Here is a 19,407-nt window from a genome sequence, read left to right as displayed (position 1 = left end):
CACGCGGCTCGCTCCTGGGCATCCCGGAGCCAGGGGCTGGGCGTGCCCGCGCTGCAGGGGCCGCTTGCCCTGGGGGGAGGGAGCGCGCTTGGCGGGCGCGGGGGCGCTGTTCCCCCCCAGTGTAACCCCCGTGCGGGGGGGGGAGCGAGGGCTGCCCCCATCTGGCGGGCCCAGCGCGAGCTTTGGCTCCCCCCCCCGCACGCGCGCTCTGCCCCCAGCCCAGGCAAGATGGCGGCGGCAGGAGGCGGCGCTGAGGGGCGGGGGAATCCCGCCTGAGACACCCACGCGGGCGGGGGAGGCGGCGGCTCGGGCTCCCGTCAGGATGAGATAAGGGCGCTGGGACCGGCTCCGTCGCGCAGGGGGAGGAGGAACCCGCCGCCCCCATGGGGAGCGCAGCTCCGGCCTGAGGTGAGCGGCGCGGAGCTGTCAGCGGCGGGGGGAGCGTCTCAGACCCCCGGGGCCGTGGCGGCGAGGCGCTCAGGGAGCCGATAGAGCGCCGGGCGGGGCGATTCCGCTGTCGCGATGGGGCGGCGATAGGCGAAGCCCTGCCCCCACCCTGTCGGGGGCTACTGGTGCGCGGGGGGGGGCGATAGCCGAGATCCCGCCCCTCCCCCCGCGGCCCGGGGGTGTCGGGGAGCCCGTGGCGGTCCCGTTAGCTGCACGGGCTCCGTGCACCTCGCCCCCCTCCCGCGTCCCTCCAGTGGGGGGGGGGCGGGTGACTTCCCCGAGGGGCGCTAAAATGGCCCCGGCGCTCCGCGAGGCCTCGCCCCGAGCAGGGCAGGGGGGGCCCTGCTGCCGGGGCTCGCCCGCGCACGTTGAGCGCGAGCTCCTGCCGACCTGCCATGTGGCAAGCGCGGCGCAGGACCGTGGTCGCTGGCTTGGGCGGCCGCGCGGGGGGAGAGCGGTTGACATTTCGGCGCACTCGCCCTGTCAAATGCCCGGTCCCTTGCCTGGATGGGTAAGTGGGTGACAGACACAGGTCCGTGGTAACCTGCCCTTCCTTCCCAGGGCTTTCCCTTGGCTGCGTTATCACGGGTTACAGCAACATTGCTGGATTGCTCTACCACAGCATGGTCAAAAAAAAAAGGAGGCTTTAAAGCCTGGAGATTTTTGCCTTGTCATGTCTGAATTTACTAGACTCGCTGGGCCACATGCTAATAATATTTAATGGGTTGTTAATTATTTTGATGGCTTTGAGCCACTGCTAATCTCAAATTGTGTTTAAAGAATGCAGTAGGTCTCAGCCCCCCAATACTTGTTTGTTTACAAGGGAAATTTGGAGATGTAGACTGGCAGGCCGTGCCTGACATTTAATGTTTGAATGAAATGGAGTAGAAGATTTGGACAGCTTTTTACTTCATTTCACAATTTATTCTTGAACAGTTGCTCAGCCAGAGTTTTCTGTCAAAAATACAATGTACAGTACATAGTCTTTCACTTTCTGAATGATTAAACACAGAAATATTTAATCCTGGCTAGCAGCTACACTGGTTAAGGGAAACTATTTGAGTCAGTCTAGCCAAGAAAATAGTTTGCGAGTATGTTGGTGAATTTTGGTTTTGTGTTGGATGTGCAGCCCAGCCTTGCAACACTCTTTTAATTTAGATGTGTTCAGAATCATGCTGTCAAAAAGAATCAACTAGTAGAAAACCACGAGTATAGTCTTAATGTAAAATAAATATGAAAGCCGAATTTTTCCTTGGCAGCTTAATCTCTCTAAACACTTTCAGGTTTCATTGTGCTGTTCATGATTCCTGGCATTGACTTCCTAATTATTTATAGGAAATAGAGCATTAAAGCTTTTGTGTCTAGTTCATGCAATGAATCACAAAGTCTACAATGAGATACAAAGGGCAAAATAGGATAATGTGGTCTACAGCCTTTGTGGTTTCTGATGATTCTGTTTATACTCTGCGTATCTTTTAATCAAAATTGTTTCTTAATAATGTAGTCTGAAATTTAAAGGCCCACTTATGTGAGGCATTTCCTGCAAAGTTGCTGAGGAGCTTCCACTCTCTTTGGAGTAGGTATTAAGAGTCTAATCAAGTAAGGACAGTGCCCTTCTAAACAGTAGAGTATCCACTTATTGGAAACTCTCTTGATCCAAAGACGAACACATTTATTTGGGCATAGTCTTTTGTGGGCTGCAGCCCACTATGTTAGATGCATGAAGTGGAAGCTTCAGCTTGGAACACACTAACATATCTACCCTCTAAATCTTGATTCAGAGATGCTTTTGATATGTCCCATGCAGATTCCAGGACCCAGCAATCCAGCCCCAGAACCTACATGGGAAATATCAAAAACATCTTTGAATCAAGAGACACTTCGGCAGAGCTACCGTGGCAGTGGCCAGGACACCTGCTCCTGGGCAGTTGTCCTTCCTCCCACCCCTGTTGGTGGGCTTGTAGAGGGCATACTTGTTTAAAGTGGTGTGATGTTCAGTTATAAGGTTGTTCAGCTTGTTCTGCTCCGCCTGCCTGCCTGGTGTTCCAGCCAGGGAACAGGGGCGAGGCGCAGAGGCTTACCCCATGCTGCCTGCCCAGCATTCCAGCCAGCACTGAGCAAGCCTCCAGTTCTACTCTCCAGCAGGAGCACTGGGCAGGTGGAATGGGTCAAGCCCCTGCACCCCCAACTCTGTTACACTGTTGCTTCAATCAGGCTTCACAGTCATCATTAGTTAATATGGTATTAAATTGTTTAAAATTATTTAAAACGTGAAAACGGCCATACTGGGTCAGACCAAAGGTCCATCTAGCTCGCAATCCTGTTCTCCGATAGTGGTCAATGCCAGATGTCCCAGAGGGAGTGAACAGAACAGGCAATCACCAAGTGATCCCTCTCCTGTCATCCATTTCCAGCCCCTCACCAGGGGACAATTCCTACCCATTCTGACTAATAAGTATTATTAACCTCCATGACAGCAATGTACTATATACATATGTACTATACTATATATCTGTATATAATGTCTTATATCTAACAAAAACATTTCCCTGGAACCTAACCTCCACTACTTACATTAATTCTTGTGGAGAAATTGGATTTGCTTAACATTGTCTTGTTTATAGTAGCATTTTTCAGGAACATAAATATAACATTAAGTGAGGGGTTACTGCAGTAGATAAAGTTCTGTATCTGAACAGACTTAATTGTGACAAGGATAGAAGTGTCAAAAGTTGATAGAGCTTTGTCTACACTAGGTCTCCCATTGGTATAGCTTATCTAGTGATAGCATATGAGGGGCAATTTTTCTGTTTTTAACATAATTGTTAGGCAGCAAATATATAAGTCTTTCCTATTATTCATTGTTTTTTAGAAGAACATAAGGGGCCCAATTCATTCTTGTTGTAACTGTGGTGTATATATTATAGGAAAACGGGAGAAATCTCTAATGTTTCTGACCCACATCAGTTTTCCACTACGAACTGTGGCTATCACCATTTAGGGATGTTAAATACTGTTTAATTGAATAGTCAATTAACCTTATGAATTCTTATTGGTTACTTGACTGTTCTTTAGTCCCTGTGGGTGGGGTGGCAGCTGGTGTGCTCTGGCCCCACTCCCAAGGAGCTCCCTGCCACTCTGCACTGCTGCCTCTGTATCAGAGGCAGCAGTGTGAGGTGCCAGGTGGGAGTTGGTCCACGAAGGGAGCCAATTTAAAAACCAGCTCCTCTTGCAGAACAGCTGCCTGTCACCCCATGCTGCTGCCTCTGACACAGAGACAGTAGCCCCTGTCCGGGGGGGGGAGGGGAGGTGTCTGAGCTTCTGGACCCAGTGCAAACTGGAACTGAGCTGGGCTGCCTGGCTCCTAATATGCTTTAAATGCAGAGCTGCAGCGGGGGCAGGTCCCGACCTAGTACGAGCTTGGACTGAGCCGGTCTGCTGGCTAGACTGCTAAAAAATTTACGGGGGGGGGGGGGGGAGTGTGTGTGGCCTATAGCATTAACCTATAAGCTTTTACAAGTTACAATTACATAAATTAAACAACTTACTTACCCAGCTAGCATGTATTTGTGTTATAGGATGAGAAGAATAATTTATCTGACTCATTCATCTGTATGCTCTTTTTCTAGTCTGAAAGTTGTCATCTGGTTAATTTGAACAATTGGATTAACTATTAGAATTCTAAAATTGTCATAACTTCAGATTTAAAATGTAGGAACTCTCTCCACTTCCATTCCCTTTTACATATGTTTGCTGAGAATTGGCACTTTTTTGCAAGTCCGAACAGGTTGAAGTAATTCATAAAACAGTAGCTACAGAAGGCAATATAATCATGGAGAAAGTTAAATTGATATGTTTTAGAAAGTTGAAAGATTCTGAAAGGCCTTCTAATCACTATTGAAATTAATACTCACAGGAAATCTTTTGTTTTGTTAGAGGTCCATTTATTAACTGTACTGTGAATATAATTATAAGCACAGTGGCAGCAAGTTTTTGAAAAGATGGAGGTTAAAACAGGTTGCACAATATAAGTCAGGTCTAAGAGAAAAGATGGTGTAATAGGTGTTCGGATACAATGGTTTAGCTCCCAGCAGCAAAATAGCAGTTTCCTAATGTCTTCCTGCTTGACATAGGAGATAATTTAAGTAGAATAACTTCTCCTGCCTTATGAACATGGATTTTTAGATATCTGCACTAATGTGTATTGCAAGGATGGAAAATTGGTAAATTTCCTCAGGGAAGAAAAATTTGAGAAGAATTGTACAAAGACCCAACTTTGACAAATTATTTCAGTTTTACAGGTTTCATGATTCACTATGATCCACTTGGTTTTCCTTAGAAACAAGGATTTTGAATAACTAGTGTTGTTCAAATAAAATACTTGTTATTTCCTAAAATAGTTAGGATTGCCAATTTTAAAAATATCCAGTTATGATGGGGAGGTTTGATATCTTAGCATGGAAAGTGTCGCAATTTCTGTCAAGTCTATTGAAGCCATTGTCTGTTTTACTTAATGCTGATTTTAAAGTCAATAGGGAGAACAAACATTTCTGAAGAAAGATTAAGCTATGCTTGCAGAGAAGATGATGATGCTTCGGTATAAAGCAAAGGGATGAGTCATAATTATTATTCCCCCTCCCCCCAACTCTGCCATAGTCTTTCTGGGAGGCTTTAGGCAACAATGCTTCAGCTCTTTTCTTTTTTTTCCAGTATATGTAATATTGGGGATGCTATCTGATTTATAGGAGTCTTGTGAAGTTTTATTTAATGTTGAAAAATGCTTTGAGATTTCTTAATAGAATGCAGTTAAGAATATTTTATATGCTTTACTTCTCTCAGCACTTGCCAAAGTATGCACTTAAGGCATTGATTGTAATATCAGTATTGGGAGTCTAAAGTTTTATCCATACCCAAGCAGTGCAAAAGTTTCTTTGCCACCCTCTCTGACATCTCCTAAGCCTTGTTTGCACTATCTAAAAGACACATCTTTCAGGGAACCTGATTGCAACTTGCTTGCTCCTTAATTAATTTCTAAATAAAATCTGAAAATATAGCGTCTCTGAAAAATTTAGCCTGTTCAATAACTAAATATGAAGTGGAAATCTGGCCCCAAGTGTCTAGCATTCTTTAAACATGTCAGGTGCCTCTGAATTTAGGCTTGGTCTGTACTACAGAGTTAAATCAACACTAGGGCTATGTCTACACTACGAAGTTTTTCCGGGGTACCAGAGGCATCCTGGAAAAACTCCGCCGTGTTCAGGAAACGTGTCTGCTCTTCCGAAACTTTTTTTTGGAAGAGCAGACATGCTCTTTTGGAAGTCCTGCATTCCTCATTTTATAAAAAAATAAGAACTCTTCTGAAAGAGGAGGTTTTTCCAACGTTTGGCCCTGTGTAGACGGGCTAAATGTTGGAAAAGCCTCTTCTGAAAAAAGAATTGTAAAAAGGTACAGAGCTTGCAGTTTGCAATTTGCATACCTTTTTCTGAAATAAACCAACAGTGTAGACATAGCCTAGGCAGATTAAGTCAACCTAAGTCAGTAAAGCATCTACACTAAAATGTAGTTCCAACTAGTGTAACTTGCCCACTACACCAATTTAATAACTGCACTGCCACGAGAGATGTAGCACTTAGGTCAGGGTAGTTAGGTCAACACAGTGTTAATACAAGTGTTCCAGGTGAGGACTAGGGATGTAAAGTGTTAACTGGTTACCTGGTAAGCATTGCATTACCGGAATGCCTACCAGGATAATTGGTTAACCAGCACCCGGCCAGGTGAGAGCAGCCCATGGTACGGCAGGTGTGGCCCAGCCTGGCCAGAGTAGCTCCCTGCTCATGGTGTGGAAGGCTCACCACAGGTTGACTGGAGCAGCACATGGTGTGGCAGGAGCAGGGGCTTGCTTCTGCTGAGTCAGTTAACCGGTTAAACATAATGTTTAACTGGTTAACTTTATAACTGGAATTTTACATCTCTAGTTAAGACATACTCTGCTGATACAAGGAGCACAGTGTGGTCATACAAAAGTGATTTAATTTCTGTGGTGGCTGTACTTTGGCGTACCTTAAGTAAATGTAATTTTGTGGTATAGGCTTGCCCTTCAGCTGAAATATATCACACCTGTCCTTTTTAAGGAGAGGCATTAGATCTTGCCTTTAAAAACCAACTTTCATTTGATTTGTGATAGCTGCCTTTTGATCCTGATGCAATCTTTAGGATTCCTCATCTATTAGTTATGGAATGACTTTTTTGGTTCCTGCAACTTCATCTCTTTTCCCTTTTTGGTGGCTGTAAATGCCACATCACTTTTCAGTAGGATGGAGTAGGATGAGTGCTCCTTTTGACATTCAGTAGATGCTTCTCTAGGAGTAAATTTGAGTTGCCTTTCTCTGATGTTGTTTTGTTTTGTTACATACCACTCAAATTGAGCCAAAAATACCTTGCTTCACTGGAGATTGACCAGCTTTGTGGGTGAGAGATGTGCCTAAGTCAAGCTTATAGTAGCTTCATGTCAAGATAGAATACTAATACTGAACATAGCTTTTCCATAACTTCCTAAAAGTTTTTACGAACCTTAGAATGACAGTGTATGCTCATTTATTCATGCATGTTTTTAGTAAAACATTAAGGAAATTTTCTGCCTGATGGAAGAAGTGGATTTTATGACAGATCTGAGTAAGATGTATGCCCCTCTTTTATATAGAAGGGATAAAGCCTGAATGTTATGATTGTACAGAAAACTGGTTGTCCTCTTTCTCTCAGTTGTCCTGTTCTTGTTTGACTATTGTGAAATTAACTTTCCTGCTTATGACTGGACTTTCTTTGCCTTCCACAGATTGGCTTTTTGCTCCAACTCTCCATCTTTTCCTGTTCTCTCCTCACCATTTGAATATCCCATCTTCCCCTTTTCTGCCCAGTCTGCTTTCTGTTTCCCCTTTTCCTTTAGCGTATCCTTTTCTAAGTAAATCTACCCCACCTCACAAAATCAGTGAACTAAGATAGCATTTCCCACCATTGTTATTTATTTTTACTTGTGTGATATACTTTATCTTCCATCCAATGTCTGTCTTGTATGTATACATTATAAACTCTTTAGGTCAGGGGATCATCTACTTCTGGGTTTGTGTGGCACCTGACACAATGAGGCCCTGTGTATCTCTGGCCCTTAGGTTTTGATATAATAAACATGTTTGTTGATAATTCACACAAAGAAAGCAAAAGGTTGGGTATATGGTAGAGAGTGGATCTTATTGTCTAATGGTAATCTTTAAAAGAAACCCACCTTCACCTATATATCAGAGTATTTCCCTGAAGTATTATACACCCTTCCTCATAAAATGCACTCTTTTAATTGATCATTTTCTGCTTCTAACCAAAAATGCACTTGAAATAAATAATAGCATGAAATAAATAAGAACATAAGAATGGCCATACTGGGTCAGACCAAAAGTCCATCTAACCCAGTATCCTGTCTTCCAACACTGGCCAATACCAAATGCCCAGAGAGCATGAACAGAACAGGCAATCATCAAATGATCCCTCTCTTGTCCTCTATTTCCAACCTCTGACAAACAGAGGCTAGGGACACTATTCCTACCCATCCTGGCTAAGAGCCATTGATGGACCTAACCTCCATGAATTTATCTAGGTTTTTTTTTTAACTCTGTTAAAGTGCTGGTCTTCACAACATCCTTTGGCAAGGAGTTCCACAGGTTGAATGCGCACTGTGTGAGGGAAAAACTTCCTCTTGCTTGTTTTAAATCTGCTACCTCTTAATTCCATCCACAATGACTCCAAGATCTCTCTCATTCTTTAGTATAGTGGTTCCCAAACTTTTTGGCATCATGCCCCCCCTTTCTGATTTTTGAAAAACCCTCATGCCACCCCCTCTCCTTCCCCCAATAGCAGCAAAACTTGAGCCACAAAAAAAAAAGCCCTGAACAGGGCAGCAAAACTTGCTGAGGAGAGGCTGAGTCGCCCCTTCCCCCCCCCTCCCCTGGAATTTCTTCACACACCCCAGTTTGGGAACCCATGCTTTAGTAGGTGATTGACCTTTCCAGATCCTGTGTAACTATTATTTGTCTTTCTGACTCTTGCTGAAAACAGTTCTTCTGTTTGGATCCAGAACTTGCTCTTTTCCAAGTACTAACGAATGGTGCTAATATTTTAAACACATTTTACTACAAATTGATACATTGGGAATAAATTTCTCTATACTATTTTTGGGGAGAGGTGGTTTTTGGCTTAGTATTTCCCATACCAGACCACCAGAAGCTATATTTTATGGTAGTGATTAGTCCTTCAAAATACAATCTCCTGGATCTGCAAACGTGTTATTCAAATGTAAATAATAGGCTATATAATTCAAATATAGTGGGGCATGAAATGGTTAGGCTGATGGAGCTTAATGATAGGAGTTGGAAAAGCGATTCTTTTTCATTGAAAGGAAGGCTGCTTTTGGAAAGAAGGATTGATGTCCTTTCAATCACTGGGTTGAGAGTTAAGGAAGGGAGCTGTTAGTGCATGAAGCCAGGAGAGAGAGGGGAAAAGACACGTCTACTAAACAGTAATAGAGAGGTATTAAACCATCTTGTTAGTCTTTAAAGTGCTACATAGTTTCTACTAAAGATGTGAGAGTGGACTATGTGAGAAAATGAACAGGGTTACAGCTTCAGAGGGGTAGCCGAGTTAGTCTGTAACTAGAAAAACTTAAAAAAACAACCAATAGTCTAGTAGCACCAAAACATGTAGGATTACAGCTGTAAAAATTGGCAAGTTTGTCTATCCTGATCTAACTTTTCCTTCAAGTTTTCTGTTCTGTGGGTAATTTATTTGTTATTTTTGGTTTTTAGGTGGTGGGGTTTAGAGTACTTGTTTTAGAGGGTGATAGAGATGGGGCCGTATTAGTCTGGTCTAGCTGAAACAAAAAACAGGACTATGCAGCACTTTAAAGATGGTTTATTAGGTGATGAACTTTCATGGGCCAGACCCACAAAAACTCATCTAATAAACCATCTTGTTAGTCTTTAAAGTGCTTCATAGACCTGTCTTCTGTTTTAGAGGGGACACATGCCATAGGTTACACAGATCTAATACAAAGTGCTCTCTGACTGACACTATAAAAATAGCCCAGCAAAAAGTGAAAGGCATGAAATTAGATTAATTTGTATGAAAATAAAAAAATCCTAGGGTAACTCCCTTTTGCTGAAACAAGCTTATACACGTAAGCAGAAGATGACTATTGGGTCAGATTCTCATCTTGCTTGTACATTTTTAATTTCAGAATGAGTTAATTGCCTTCATTGAAGTTATTCTGAAATCACAGTAGTGTGACTGGGCCAGATTTTGAATTCTGTCAATTTAGATAATTTTAAGTTTATGCAGTTATACAGCCAAATCTGCCAATTTAACAGGTAGTCCTATGGTACGTTAGACTAACAAATACATACAGTATCATGAACTTTTGTGGGCAAAATCCACTTCTTCAGATGAGCTAGAAAAGTGAGTTTTTCCCACGAAAGCTCATGATATATATATATATATATAGTCTCTAAGACTAGGTCTAGACTACAGTCCTTTGTTGGAAAAAGCTGCGCAAATTGTGCTCCATAATTTGTGTAGCTTTTTCCAATCGCTTTTCTGGAAGAGGCTTTTCCACCATTTGGCCCTGTGTAGATAGAGTTGAATGGTGGAAAAGCCTCCTCTTTTGGAGGAGCCCTTATTCCTCATAGAAAGAGGTATACAGGGCTCCCCGAAAGAGCGCGTTTGCTCTTCCGCAAAAAGAAAAAAAAACAACCATGGAAGAGCAAAGGCATTCTCTGGATGTGGCGGAGTTTTTCCCACATCTTAAATACTGTGTACAGATGTGGTCGCCTTAACTCAAAGAAGATATTGGAAAAGGTTCAGAAAAGGGCAACAAAAATGATTAGGGGTTGGGAACGGGTCCCATATGAAGAGAGATTAAAAAGACTTGGACTTTTCAGCTTAGAAAAGAGGAGACTAAGGGGGGATATGATAGAGGTCTATAAAATCATGACTGGTATGGAGAAAGTGAATAAGGAAAAGTTATTTATTTATTCCCACAATATAAGAACTATGGGTCACTTTATGTACTTAATAGGCAGCAGGTTTAAAACAAAAAAAGGAAGGTTTTTTTTTTTCTTCCACTCAGCACACAGTCAACCTGTGGAACTCCTTGCCAGAGGATGTGGTAAAGACTAGGACTTTAACAGGGTTCAAAAAGAGCTAGATAGATTAATGGAGGTTAGGTCTATCAATGGCTCTTAGCCAGGATGAGTAGGAAAGGTGTCCCTAGCCTCTGTCAGAAGCTGGAAATAGATGATGGGAGAGGGATTGCTTGAAGATTCCCTGTTCTGTTCCCTCGCTCTGGGGCATCGGGCATTGGCCACTCTCGGCAGACAGGATACAGGGCTAGATGGACCTTTGGTCTGACACACTGTGGCCATTCTTATGTTCTTACTTAAGTAGTGATCTGAAAGCTCTGTGCAGTTAATATTCTTTGCAAGTATCCTGCAAATCTCATGTTTGGGTGGCAGAACTCTTTATTCAATCCTTAGGCAGGTTTTGCCCTTAATGGAAGTATTGAGTTGAAACACAGAAGAGTTTCTTCCTACACATTTCTGGTCACAAGCCTTGTCTATTAGAATTTTTGGTTTCCTCAATTATTTCACCTGTACAGCTCCACAAGTGGTAGCAATAATATAAATCCCATTATAAATAAGGTGCTGATTGGTGCCATCTTTTTAATTACTGTGACATCTATTCCAATTCTGGTCAAGTTTACAGTGCTGATGACCAGTTGACACTGGCTGATGCTGATGACCAGTTGACACTGGCTCTTTTGTTGTTACCAGTAAAGAAACTGTACCCTTGATAGCAACGGTAAAATACTTGATCAGGGAAAAGCTAGAGTAAATATAGCCAGTGGCCTTCGTTTATAGGGAGAGAGGCCTTGTATTATTTATTCTTCTAATGCCTGAGTAAAGTTGGAAGTGTTGGTATTGATGCTTGACAATACAGATCTCCCGTGCTTTGGCAAATTCTCTGGTTTGGCACCTATCAGGTCCCAAGGGTGCTGGACTAGAGAGGTTCAACCTGTAGTGAGATGTTGCAAAACTTTTGTAGTGAACATTTGGAGACTAGATTTAAAATACAGGCAGTCCCCGGGTTACATGGATCCGACTTACATCGGATCCCTACTTACAAACGGGGTGAGGCAACCCCGCACTAGCTGCTTCCCCCCAGCAGACCAGGGAGACTCGGAGCGGCTTTTCTCAGCAGACACTTCAGCTTGAGAATAAAGGACTGAGGGAAGTGAGGTGTGGGAGAATAAAACGGAGCTCTGGAGAAATGTTTGGCTAGAGTTTCCCCTACAATATGTACCAGTTCCGACTTGCATACAAATTCAACTTAAGAACAAACCTACAGTCCCTATCTTGTACGTAACCCGGGGCTACCTGTAATTTGTTTACCTTGGTCTCGCAGGCATTACATTTAAACTACAGGTACTTATTTGGAAGAGGCAGATCCTAGCAAGGAAATGGCTATGCACATTTTTGAGATGAGGTCAACTGGAAATGAATTGCTAATTGAGGAAATATTTTTTTTAAAGTAATGACATGGATTGAGGGGTAGGATTTCTTTTCTAAAGCACTGAATTGTTTTCTTAGGAATGAACACTTAATTTGGAAAAATGGTAATGACAAAAATGCAGCTGAGGTCAGATAATAGACAGTATGGAAAATTAATAGTAAGTAGAAATCTAGGGCTATGTGTACCCAGCAGCATTATTTCAGAATAACTAACGTTATTCCAAAATAACGTATCTATTGCAAGAAGCTGGAGGACTTCTTACTCTAACTCCTGTAACCTCATTTTACGAGGAGTAAGGGAAGTCGAAGGAGGAGTGTTCTTCCTAGGGTTGCCAGGTGTCTGGTATTGACCTGGACAGTCTGGCATTTTTGCCTCCTGTCCAGTCAAAAAAAAATCAGAAAATACCGGACACCTAAAATGTCCGGTATTTTCTGATTCTCTTCTCTCTCTCTCTCCCCCCCCCCCCCGCCCGAGGCAAAAATACCAGACCCCTGGCAACCCTACACACACTCACAACCAGGCCCAGTGTGTCTCTTCTCTCTTCTCCCCCTCTCCCTCTTGCCCCCGCAGGGGAGCTGTCTTCTGGATCAGAGCAGGAAAGAAAGATGGCCACCGGCAAAAAGCCTCAAAGGCATTTCTTAAAGGGGCCATGCTTTTTTTCTTCTTAATTCTCGGGTCTTTTTTTATTCTCTCCTCCCCCCCCCCCCTCTTTTTCTCAATAGAATATTTTCCCTGGTGTTTTTTTTGGGGGGGAGAAGGTATTCAGTATTTTTGGTTAAGCCATCTGGCAATCCTAATTCTTCCTTCATCTTCCTGCTGTGTAGACTGGGCCAAAAACTGAATTAAGCTATTTCAACTTAGCTCAAGTTGTGTAGCTTAATTCAACTTTAGCCCTGCTAGTTAGATGTACACTAAAAGAATTAGGCCAACACAAGTAGTTTACATTTCAAAAACGTATTCATATGCATGCACTGTTTTAAGTGCAGTGAAATCTGCAAGTGACCCCTCTTCCCCAAATAAAATCAGTTGCCTGACTCAGGCAAGTCTATCACTAGAAAATCTTGGGCATACTTTGAAGTAGTATTCTCAATCTTGGATTTATGGAGCCTTTCCATTTGTCTAAAGAAGAAAACATTTTGAGAACTAAATAGTGGGGGATGGAAGCCTCTGAGTAGGTCTCTTTTATGAGGTGGTCTGCAGAATAGCAGTGCTATACAATTACTGCCTTAAAGTGTTTACATATGATAGAGATTTTTCTGTTGGAGGTGGCCTTTTATGCATGTTTCATTGTAAAAAAACAAAACAAAAACAAAATTGGTCAGTGAATGTGTGTAGTCAGTTCAATCTTTAAATATATCCGATGAGATCATTGAGAGGATAGTGAGATAAATAGTCTAGAATAGAAATATTCAGATCATAAGAGCTCTGTGTGGCTTGAAGGTTTGTTTCTCTCTCTCCAGCTAAAGCTGGTTCAGTAAATGTTACTTCACCCACCTTGTCTCTCTAAGGGTATGTCTACACTACAGTGCTAATTTGAACTAGTACATCTAGACCTAAAAACTAGTTCGAATTAGCATTTTGCTAATTCGAACTAGCATGTCCATATTGAGTGGACCCTGAACCAAAGTTAAGGCTGGCTGGAAGCAGTGCAAGCAGGGCATCAGGTTAGGACTTAGAGCATGGAGCTGCTGTCTCAGGCTAGCCGAGGGCTGTGCTTAAAGGGACCCAACCCCCACCCCGGACAGACATTGTATGAACACAGACCCACATTTACTGAATTGATACCAGTTATTAGCACTTCAAAATATTCCTTGTAGATCTGGCATTAATCCTGGTTATGTTGTAAGATCTAATGGGCTTATGGCACCAGGTGATATTACTTCCAACATAATATAACCTACTGGCTGTGTCTAGACTGCACCCCTTTTGCAGAAAAGGGATGCAGATTAGACACAGCGCAATTGCAAATGAAGCGGGGATTTAAATCTTCCCTGCTTCATTTGCATAAACATGGCTGCCGCTTTTTTCTGGCTTGGGGCTTTGCCGGCAAAAAGCGCCAGTCTAGACAGGGATCTTTCGGAAAATAAAGCCTTTTCCGAAAGATCCCTTATTCCTGATTTTAAATCCCTGCTTCATTTGCAATTGCTCTGTCTAATCTGCATCCCTTTTCCGCAAAAGGGGTGCAGTCTAGACACAGCCACTATGTTTAGAATATGGAGGACATGTCCTTCCTATATATGTATTTAAAAAGTAAATTAATGGTTGCAGATTATAAAATATAAATCCACTTCTGTGATACATACTGATATATGTAAGCATATGAATGTGAGCACTACCATTTGGATCTGCAGCAGGATTTAACTAACAAACTATTCCAAAACTGCACCTTCTTGCTGTCACTGATGATGCTAATACTCTAATATGTATACAGTATTAACAAAAAGAGGCTATGTGGTCTCTCCTTTCCTTAGGGCAGGGGTTCTCAAACTTTGTGATACTGCAATCCCCCTCTAAGTTGCTTGCGACCCCCCAGTGGGTCCGGACCCACAATTGGAGAAACTTGGCCTTAGGGAGAAAAAATCTGTCAAATTGTATGAGCCAAAATGTGAGAATTTTTAAGTGTTGCAAACTGGTACAGTACATGTTGAGCCTCTCTGGCACCCTGGTGACCTGACTGGTGTCAAACCAGAAAAATTGCTTAACTGTTGGAGGCCAATATTGTGTAACAGCATTTCCAATACTTCTACCACCTGCTGGAATCTTAGAAGACATTTAGGGGTAAGTTAGAGCTACGCATGTGCCGTGTGTCTAGGGCAGCAGCCGCCCGCGCACCCTGCACCCATGGCCGGCACTGCGCATGTGCCGTGGGCAGCTCCTACCCCCAACGCACACGCCACGTGCCCAGGGCCAGCACCACTCATGTGCCATGCGCCGGGGGCGGGGCCAGCCCAGATGTTTTGGCGGGTGCACATAAATGCCCCGGCGGGTGCCATGGCGCCCGCGGGCACCGCGTTGGGGACCACTGCTGTAAGCATATTTTATGGAACTGTGGGAAACTTAGCCAGATATCTACTTATTGTGGGCGTGGTCAGCTAAAATCATGCCAAACCCCGATAGAGATGTTCAATCTGAAATAAGAAACGAAAAATGTTATAGCAGTTCATTTTAGGTGTGTGTATCCCATTTTTAGTGCACTCCATATTGTGGCTTGTAGTTCATATATGATGCAATTAAAAAAAATTAAATGATACAGTCATAGTGTTAGTATTTATTGTTTTTTCTGCTTTTCTTTTATATTTGAGAATTTTCTGTTTCCTAAAACATATCTGTATTACTTACCAGATATAGCTTTCTGTGATGGAAGATGGAAGACAAAGGAGCTCGTGTTGCTGACTACTTTGTTGTAGCAGGATTGACAGATATTTCAAAACCACTAGAAGAAGAAATCCACTTCAATGATGCTTGCCATAAAATAGCTAAACCAAAAGAACCTATCACTGATGTGACAGTAATTATCAAATCTCTGGGGGAGGAAGTACCTCAGGGATATAAATGCATAGATGTTACTCCATCAGGACTATCAGCAGATCTCAATAATGGTAGTCTTGTGGGTCCACAGATTTTTCTTTGCTACAGGAGAGCAAGGGACAAGCCTCCACTTACTGATCTTGGGTGAGTAATTTTTTGATTCCGTCATTTTAGGTGGCACTAATTATCAAATAGTGCAAGTTTTGCAAAAATAAATGGAAAACTAAAAGTGTGTGTGTGTGTGTGTGTGTGTGTGTGTGTACACACACACACATACACATATACAGAATCATAGGACTGGAAAGGACCTTGAGACGTCATCATGTCTAGTCCTCTGCAATCATGACAGGACCAAGTACCATCTAGACCAGGGGTGGGCAAATCTTTGGGCCCAATGAAAATATCCAGATTAGGAAAATTGAATGGCAGACGATGAATTGTGGTCTTCAGCCTGGTGCTGGTTACCTTGGGTGGCTCTAGGGTGGTGGCACAGTGGCGTGAAGGCAGGCTCTCTGCCTGCTATGGTTTTGCATAGCTCCTGGAAGCAGCCAACAGCTCTTAGAGGATGGGGTGTGGCGGTAATTCCATGTGCTGCCACCATATGCATGCACCTACTCCACAGCTCACGTTGGTCATGGTTCCTGACCAATGGAAGCTATAGGGGCAGCACATGGAGATCTCTCTCTATCCCCAGGGGATGCAGGGACATGGCGGACATTTCTGGGAGTAGCCTGGGGAAGTTTTTCCTAATGTCCAATCTAAACCTCCCTTGCTGCAATTTAGGACCTAATCTAAAGACCTCAAAGGATGGCGTCTCATTGACTTTAGTTGGGTTTAAATCTGGCCAGTATTGTAGACAAACATCATACTTGGTAAATGTTGGATCCTATATCTTGCCTGTGTGGCAAATTAGTGTGCAGCAAGCTGAGGTCTGAATCTACAGTGCACTTGCTTGCTGTAAGCTGATTCACCATGTGACCCTGCTACAGCTCAATAAAAGTCTGGGGCTTGTAAGCCCTTAGTTAATGACAGCAATAATCCTCTACGTTTCAGTGGGGGGAGGGGGGAGACTCATAGCGTTTTACAAAATTCAGCTTCACAACACATTCTTTAGATAGATAGGTCCTCATCATCATCTCATTTTATACACAAATGAGGCTCGAACTAAGTGACATTACCAGAATAGTACAACAAGTAGTAATAGAGTTGAAAATAGAACCAAGGAAGTCCTGACACGTGTGCAAGCCACTAGGCGATGGTTCCCTCCCATATGTCATGATGGTGATCTGTTGAATTACAAGTACAGATACAATAGTGTATACAACAGCTACACTTTGGAGTTTCAGTAATTGACAACAATACATATGAATACACATCAAAGAATAATCTCCCTATATAAAGTTTTTTCCTGTGGACAGTTGCTCCAGCTCCCGCTTCACTCCCCAGGGGGCAGTGCCACTGGGTAGGAGCTGCTGGAGCTGGGTCCCCTCGGCCATCTGACCACCCCCCGACTGCCCCACATCCCCTCTGGCATCTGAGCCCAATCTCTCCCCAGTCCTTTCACCCCTTCGACCAAGACTCAGCACCCCCCAGCCCGTTCCTGCCCCTCCCCATAGACAGACACCTGCTCCCAGCCCACTCCTGCCCCCTCTGCCTGGCCAGACACCTATCCCTAGAGAGAGGGGGGGTTAGGGGGGTTTGGAGAGCATAGTGAGCAGGGGGCACAGCCCCCTAGTCATATACGAAGAAAATTGGTAATCTAGCATCAGAATGGAAGTTTCCTGTTTGAACGTGGTTTTATATAATGTGAACCGAAGTAGCTTTTTTTTCCCCCCCCTTATGGGGAAAATATATTCTCATCAGAGGTACGATAGGGTTTGTCTTTAAATGTTTAGTCTTCAGTTACAGCTCTGGATCTGTCTTCACTGTGTTTAAACAATTTCTTTTGCCCTTTGATTTGTTTTTAATCTAGGGTTTTATATGATGGGAAAGAGAGATTAAAACAGGGCTGTGAAATCATTCAAGCCACTCCACATGGTCGTCCTGCAAACATTAGTGGCAGTGCCTCATCACAAAGAGTGTACATCACTTACCGAAGAGCCTCCGAAAACATGACCCAAAACACCTTGGCTGTCACAGATATATGTATAATAATACCAAGTAAGGGAGAGAGCCCTCCACATACATTCTGCAAGGTTGACAAGAATCTTAATAACAGTATGGTAAGATTACATGTCTGGATTTGTTCAGTTAACATTCAATGCTTTAATGTTTGTAGAGAATTTATACCAAGAATCCTTGAGACACTGGTGAATTAATTGAATCGATTTACCTCTAGCAAGTAATTGAAAGGTGTTCTTGAAAGTGGGTAACATTTCCTTTGTTCCTATGTGAGAGTGTCTAAAAATGCTGGATTACATATGTTGACTTCAGTTTGCTTTAAGTCAGATTAGAGTACAGTCATGTTGGTTTGTAGTAAGATTTCTAACATAGTTATGCTCATTGTAGATGGGGATTTCTAGTTCTGTGTTTTAGCCATGTTCCCAAATTATGTGATAGACTACCTAAGGGATAGGTAGATAGTGGAGATAATAAAACTGTTAAAGAAGCTAGCACTGTCCTGAGAAGAAAAATCTTGTTCCAAGTTGTTCTGTGTTAGACTATTGCTAGCAATAACCATGTTGGAAACTTTTTATTAATAGTTTTGATACTCATTGGATAGGTCAGATTGCCTAAATAAGGGAGGATTCATTGATCATTTCAAGAACTGAACTGAGTCTTTATTTCTACCCATTTACAAATATATGAAAAAAGAAATGTCCTTACCTGAATTAAAATAGATCATGTATTATATATTCATGGTTCTGGTCATGGATGCCAGCCACCTTTCTATGTGAAGGTGAGACATGAACAGTTCTCTATAGGTACTAACCAATGTCTAAGTCTAGCATAATATTGGTGAGCACACCACAATTAAGGCTGTTTTAATTTTGCCAAGCTGTACTTTAAACATGAAAAATAAAAAGGCAAAATTTTGATTTAGTTCAGTAAATCTTCTGTTCCTGAGATGGATAAAAATTTGACATATGGAAAATGACAGTGACAGTATTTAAAAAAAAAAAAAAAAAAAAAATTTCTGTGTGTGTGGATAATGCAAGTGATGGATGCAGAACAATTGTAAAGGGATGAAAGCATCCTGCCTTTACATCCATTAGTTTATGTTATGCAGCTGAACAACTGCGTGCATTTTTTCCCCCCAACTTACAGACTGAATATTGTTTGGTATATGTTACTATTATGTTTTTATTATTTCCTGTTAGTTTATTGTCCAGAAAAGTGCTCAGATATCACAGTGATATGCATGGTATAAAGATAGCTACTCATATATTAATAATGTTGAATGGGAGGATCTTGTATGTGGTCTGTGTTCTGGATAAAAGGAAAGAGAAAAACAATTTCATGGACTTTGCAAATAAGAAAAATAGGTCATTCTGGGCCTGCCAACTTTGACCGTGTCTCTTTAATAAAATATGAGCTCATTTTATTGCTTAATGTTGCAGAGGCACGTTCACTCTGAGCTGTGTTTGATCCTTTTTGGGGCAGCTGCTTCAAAGAATGACTCTCTTTTAATCCAGAGACTGAGTAACACAGATGTTACGAAATTTGGTAACTTAACTGTTTGAGGTTTAAATTAATAACTGTCAGCAGACTTTTAACCTTCTGAATCTAAGTCATTATGCTGCTTGTTCTACTGTTTCATGTTGTGGCTTGTGGTCAGGCAATTTTCCTTCTTTTTTCCACACTGAGAACTTTTTAATGGCT

At 42.5% G+C, this 19,407-nt stretch overlaps 1 protein-coding gene across 1 annotated transcript in view; it reads left to right on the top strand.

The window, feature by feature from the left end:
- Window positions 1-237: 237 nt before the first annotated feature.
- Window positions 238-19,407, top strand: part of DENND4A (DENN domain containing 4A) — a 114,035-nt gene continuing 94,865 nt past the window's right edge. Inside the window, exons 1-3 of the mRNA XM_014576592.4 lie at window positions 238-408; window positions 15,400-15,729; window positions 17,558-17,807. Of these exons, the coding sequence (XP_014432078.3) occupies window positions 15,422-15,729; window positions 17,558-17,807 (558 nt within the window). The 5' untranslated portion in view covers window positions 238-408; window positions 15,400-15,421. The remainder of the gene's footprint in view (window positions 409-15,399; window positions 15,730-17,557; window positions 17,808-19,407) is intronic.

The sequence above is a fragment of the Pelodiscus sinensis genome, chromosome 14, assembly GCF_052426305.1.
Source record: "Pelodiscus sinensis isolate ZL-2025 chromosome 14, ASM5242630v1, whole genome shotgun sequence".
Lineage (NCBI taxonomy): Eukaryota > Metazoa > Chordata > Testudines > Trionychidae > Pelodiscus > Pelodiscus sinensis.
This window is presented reverse-complemented; position numbering and strand designations above follow the sequence as displayed.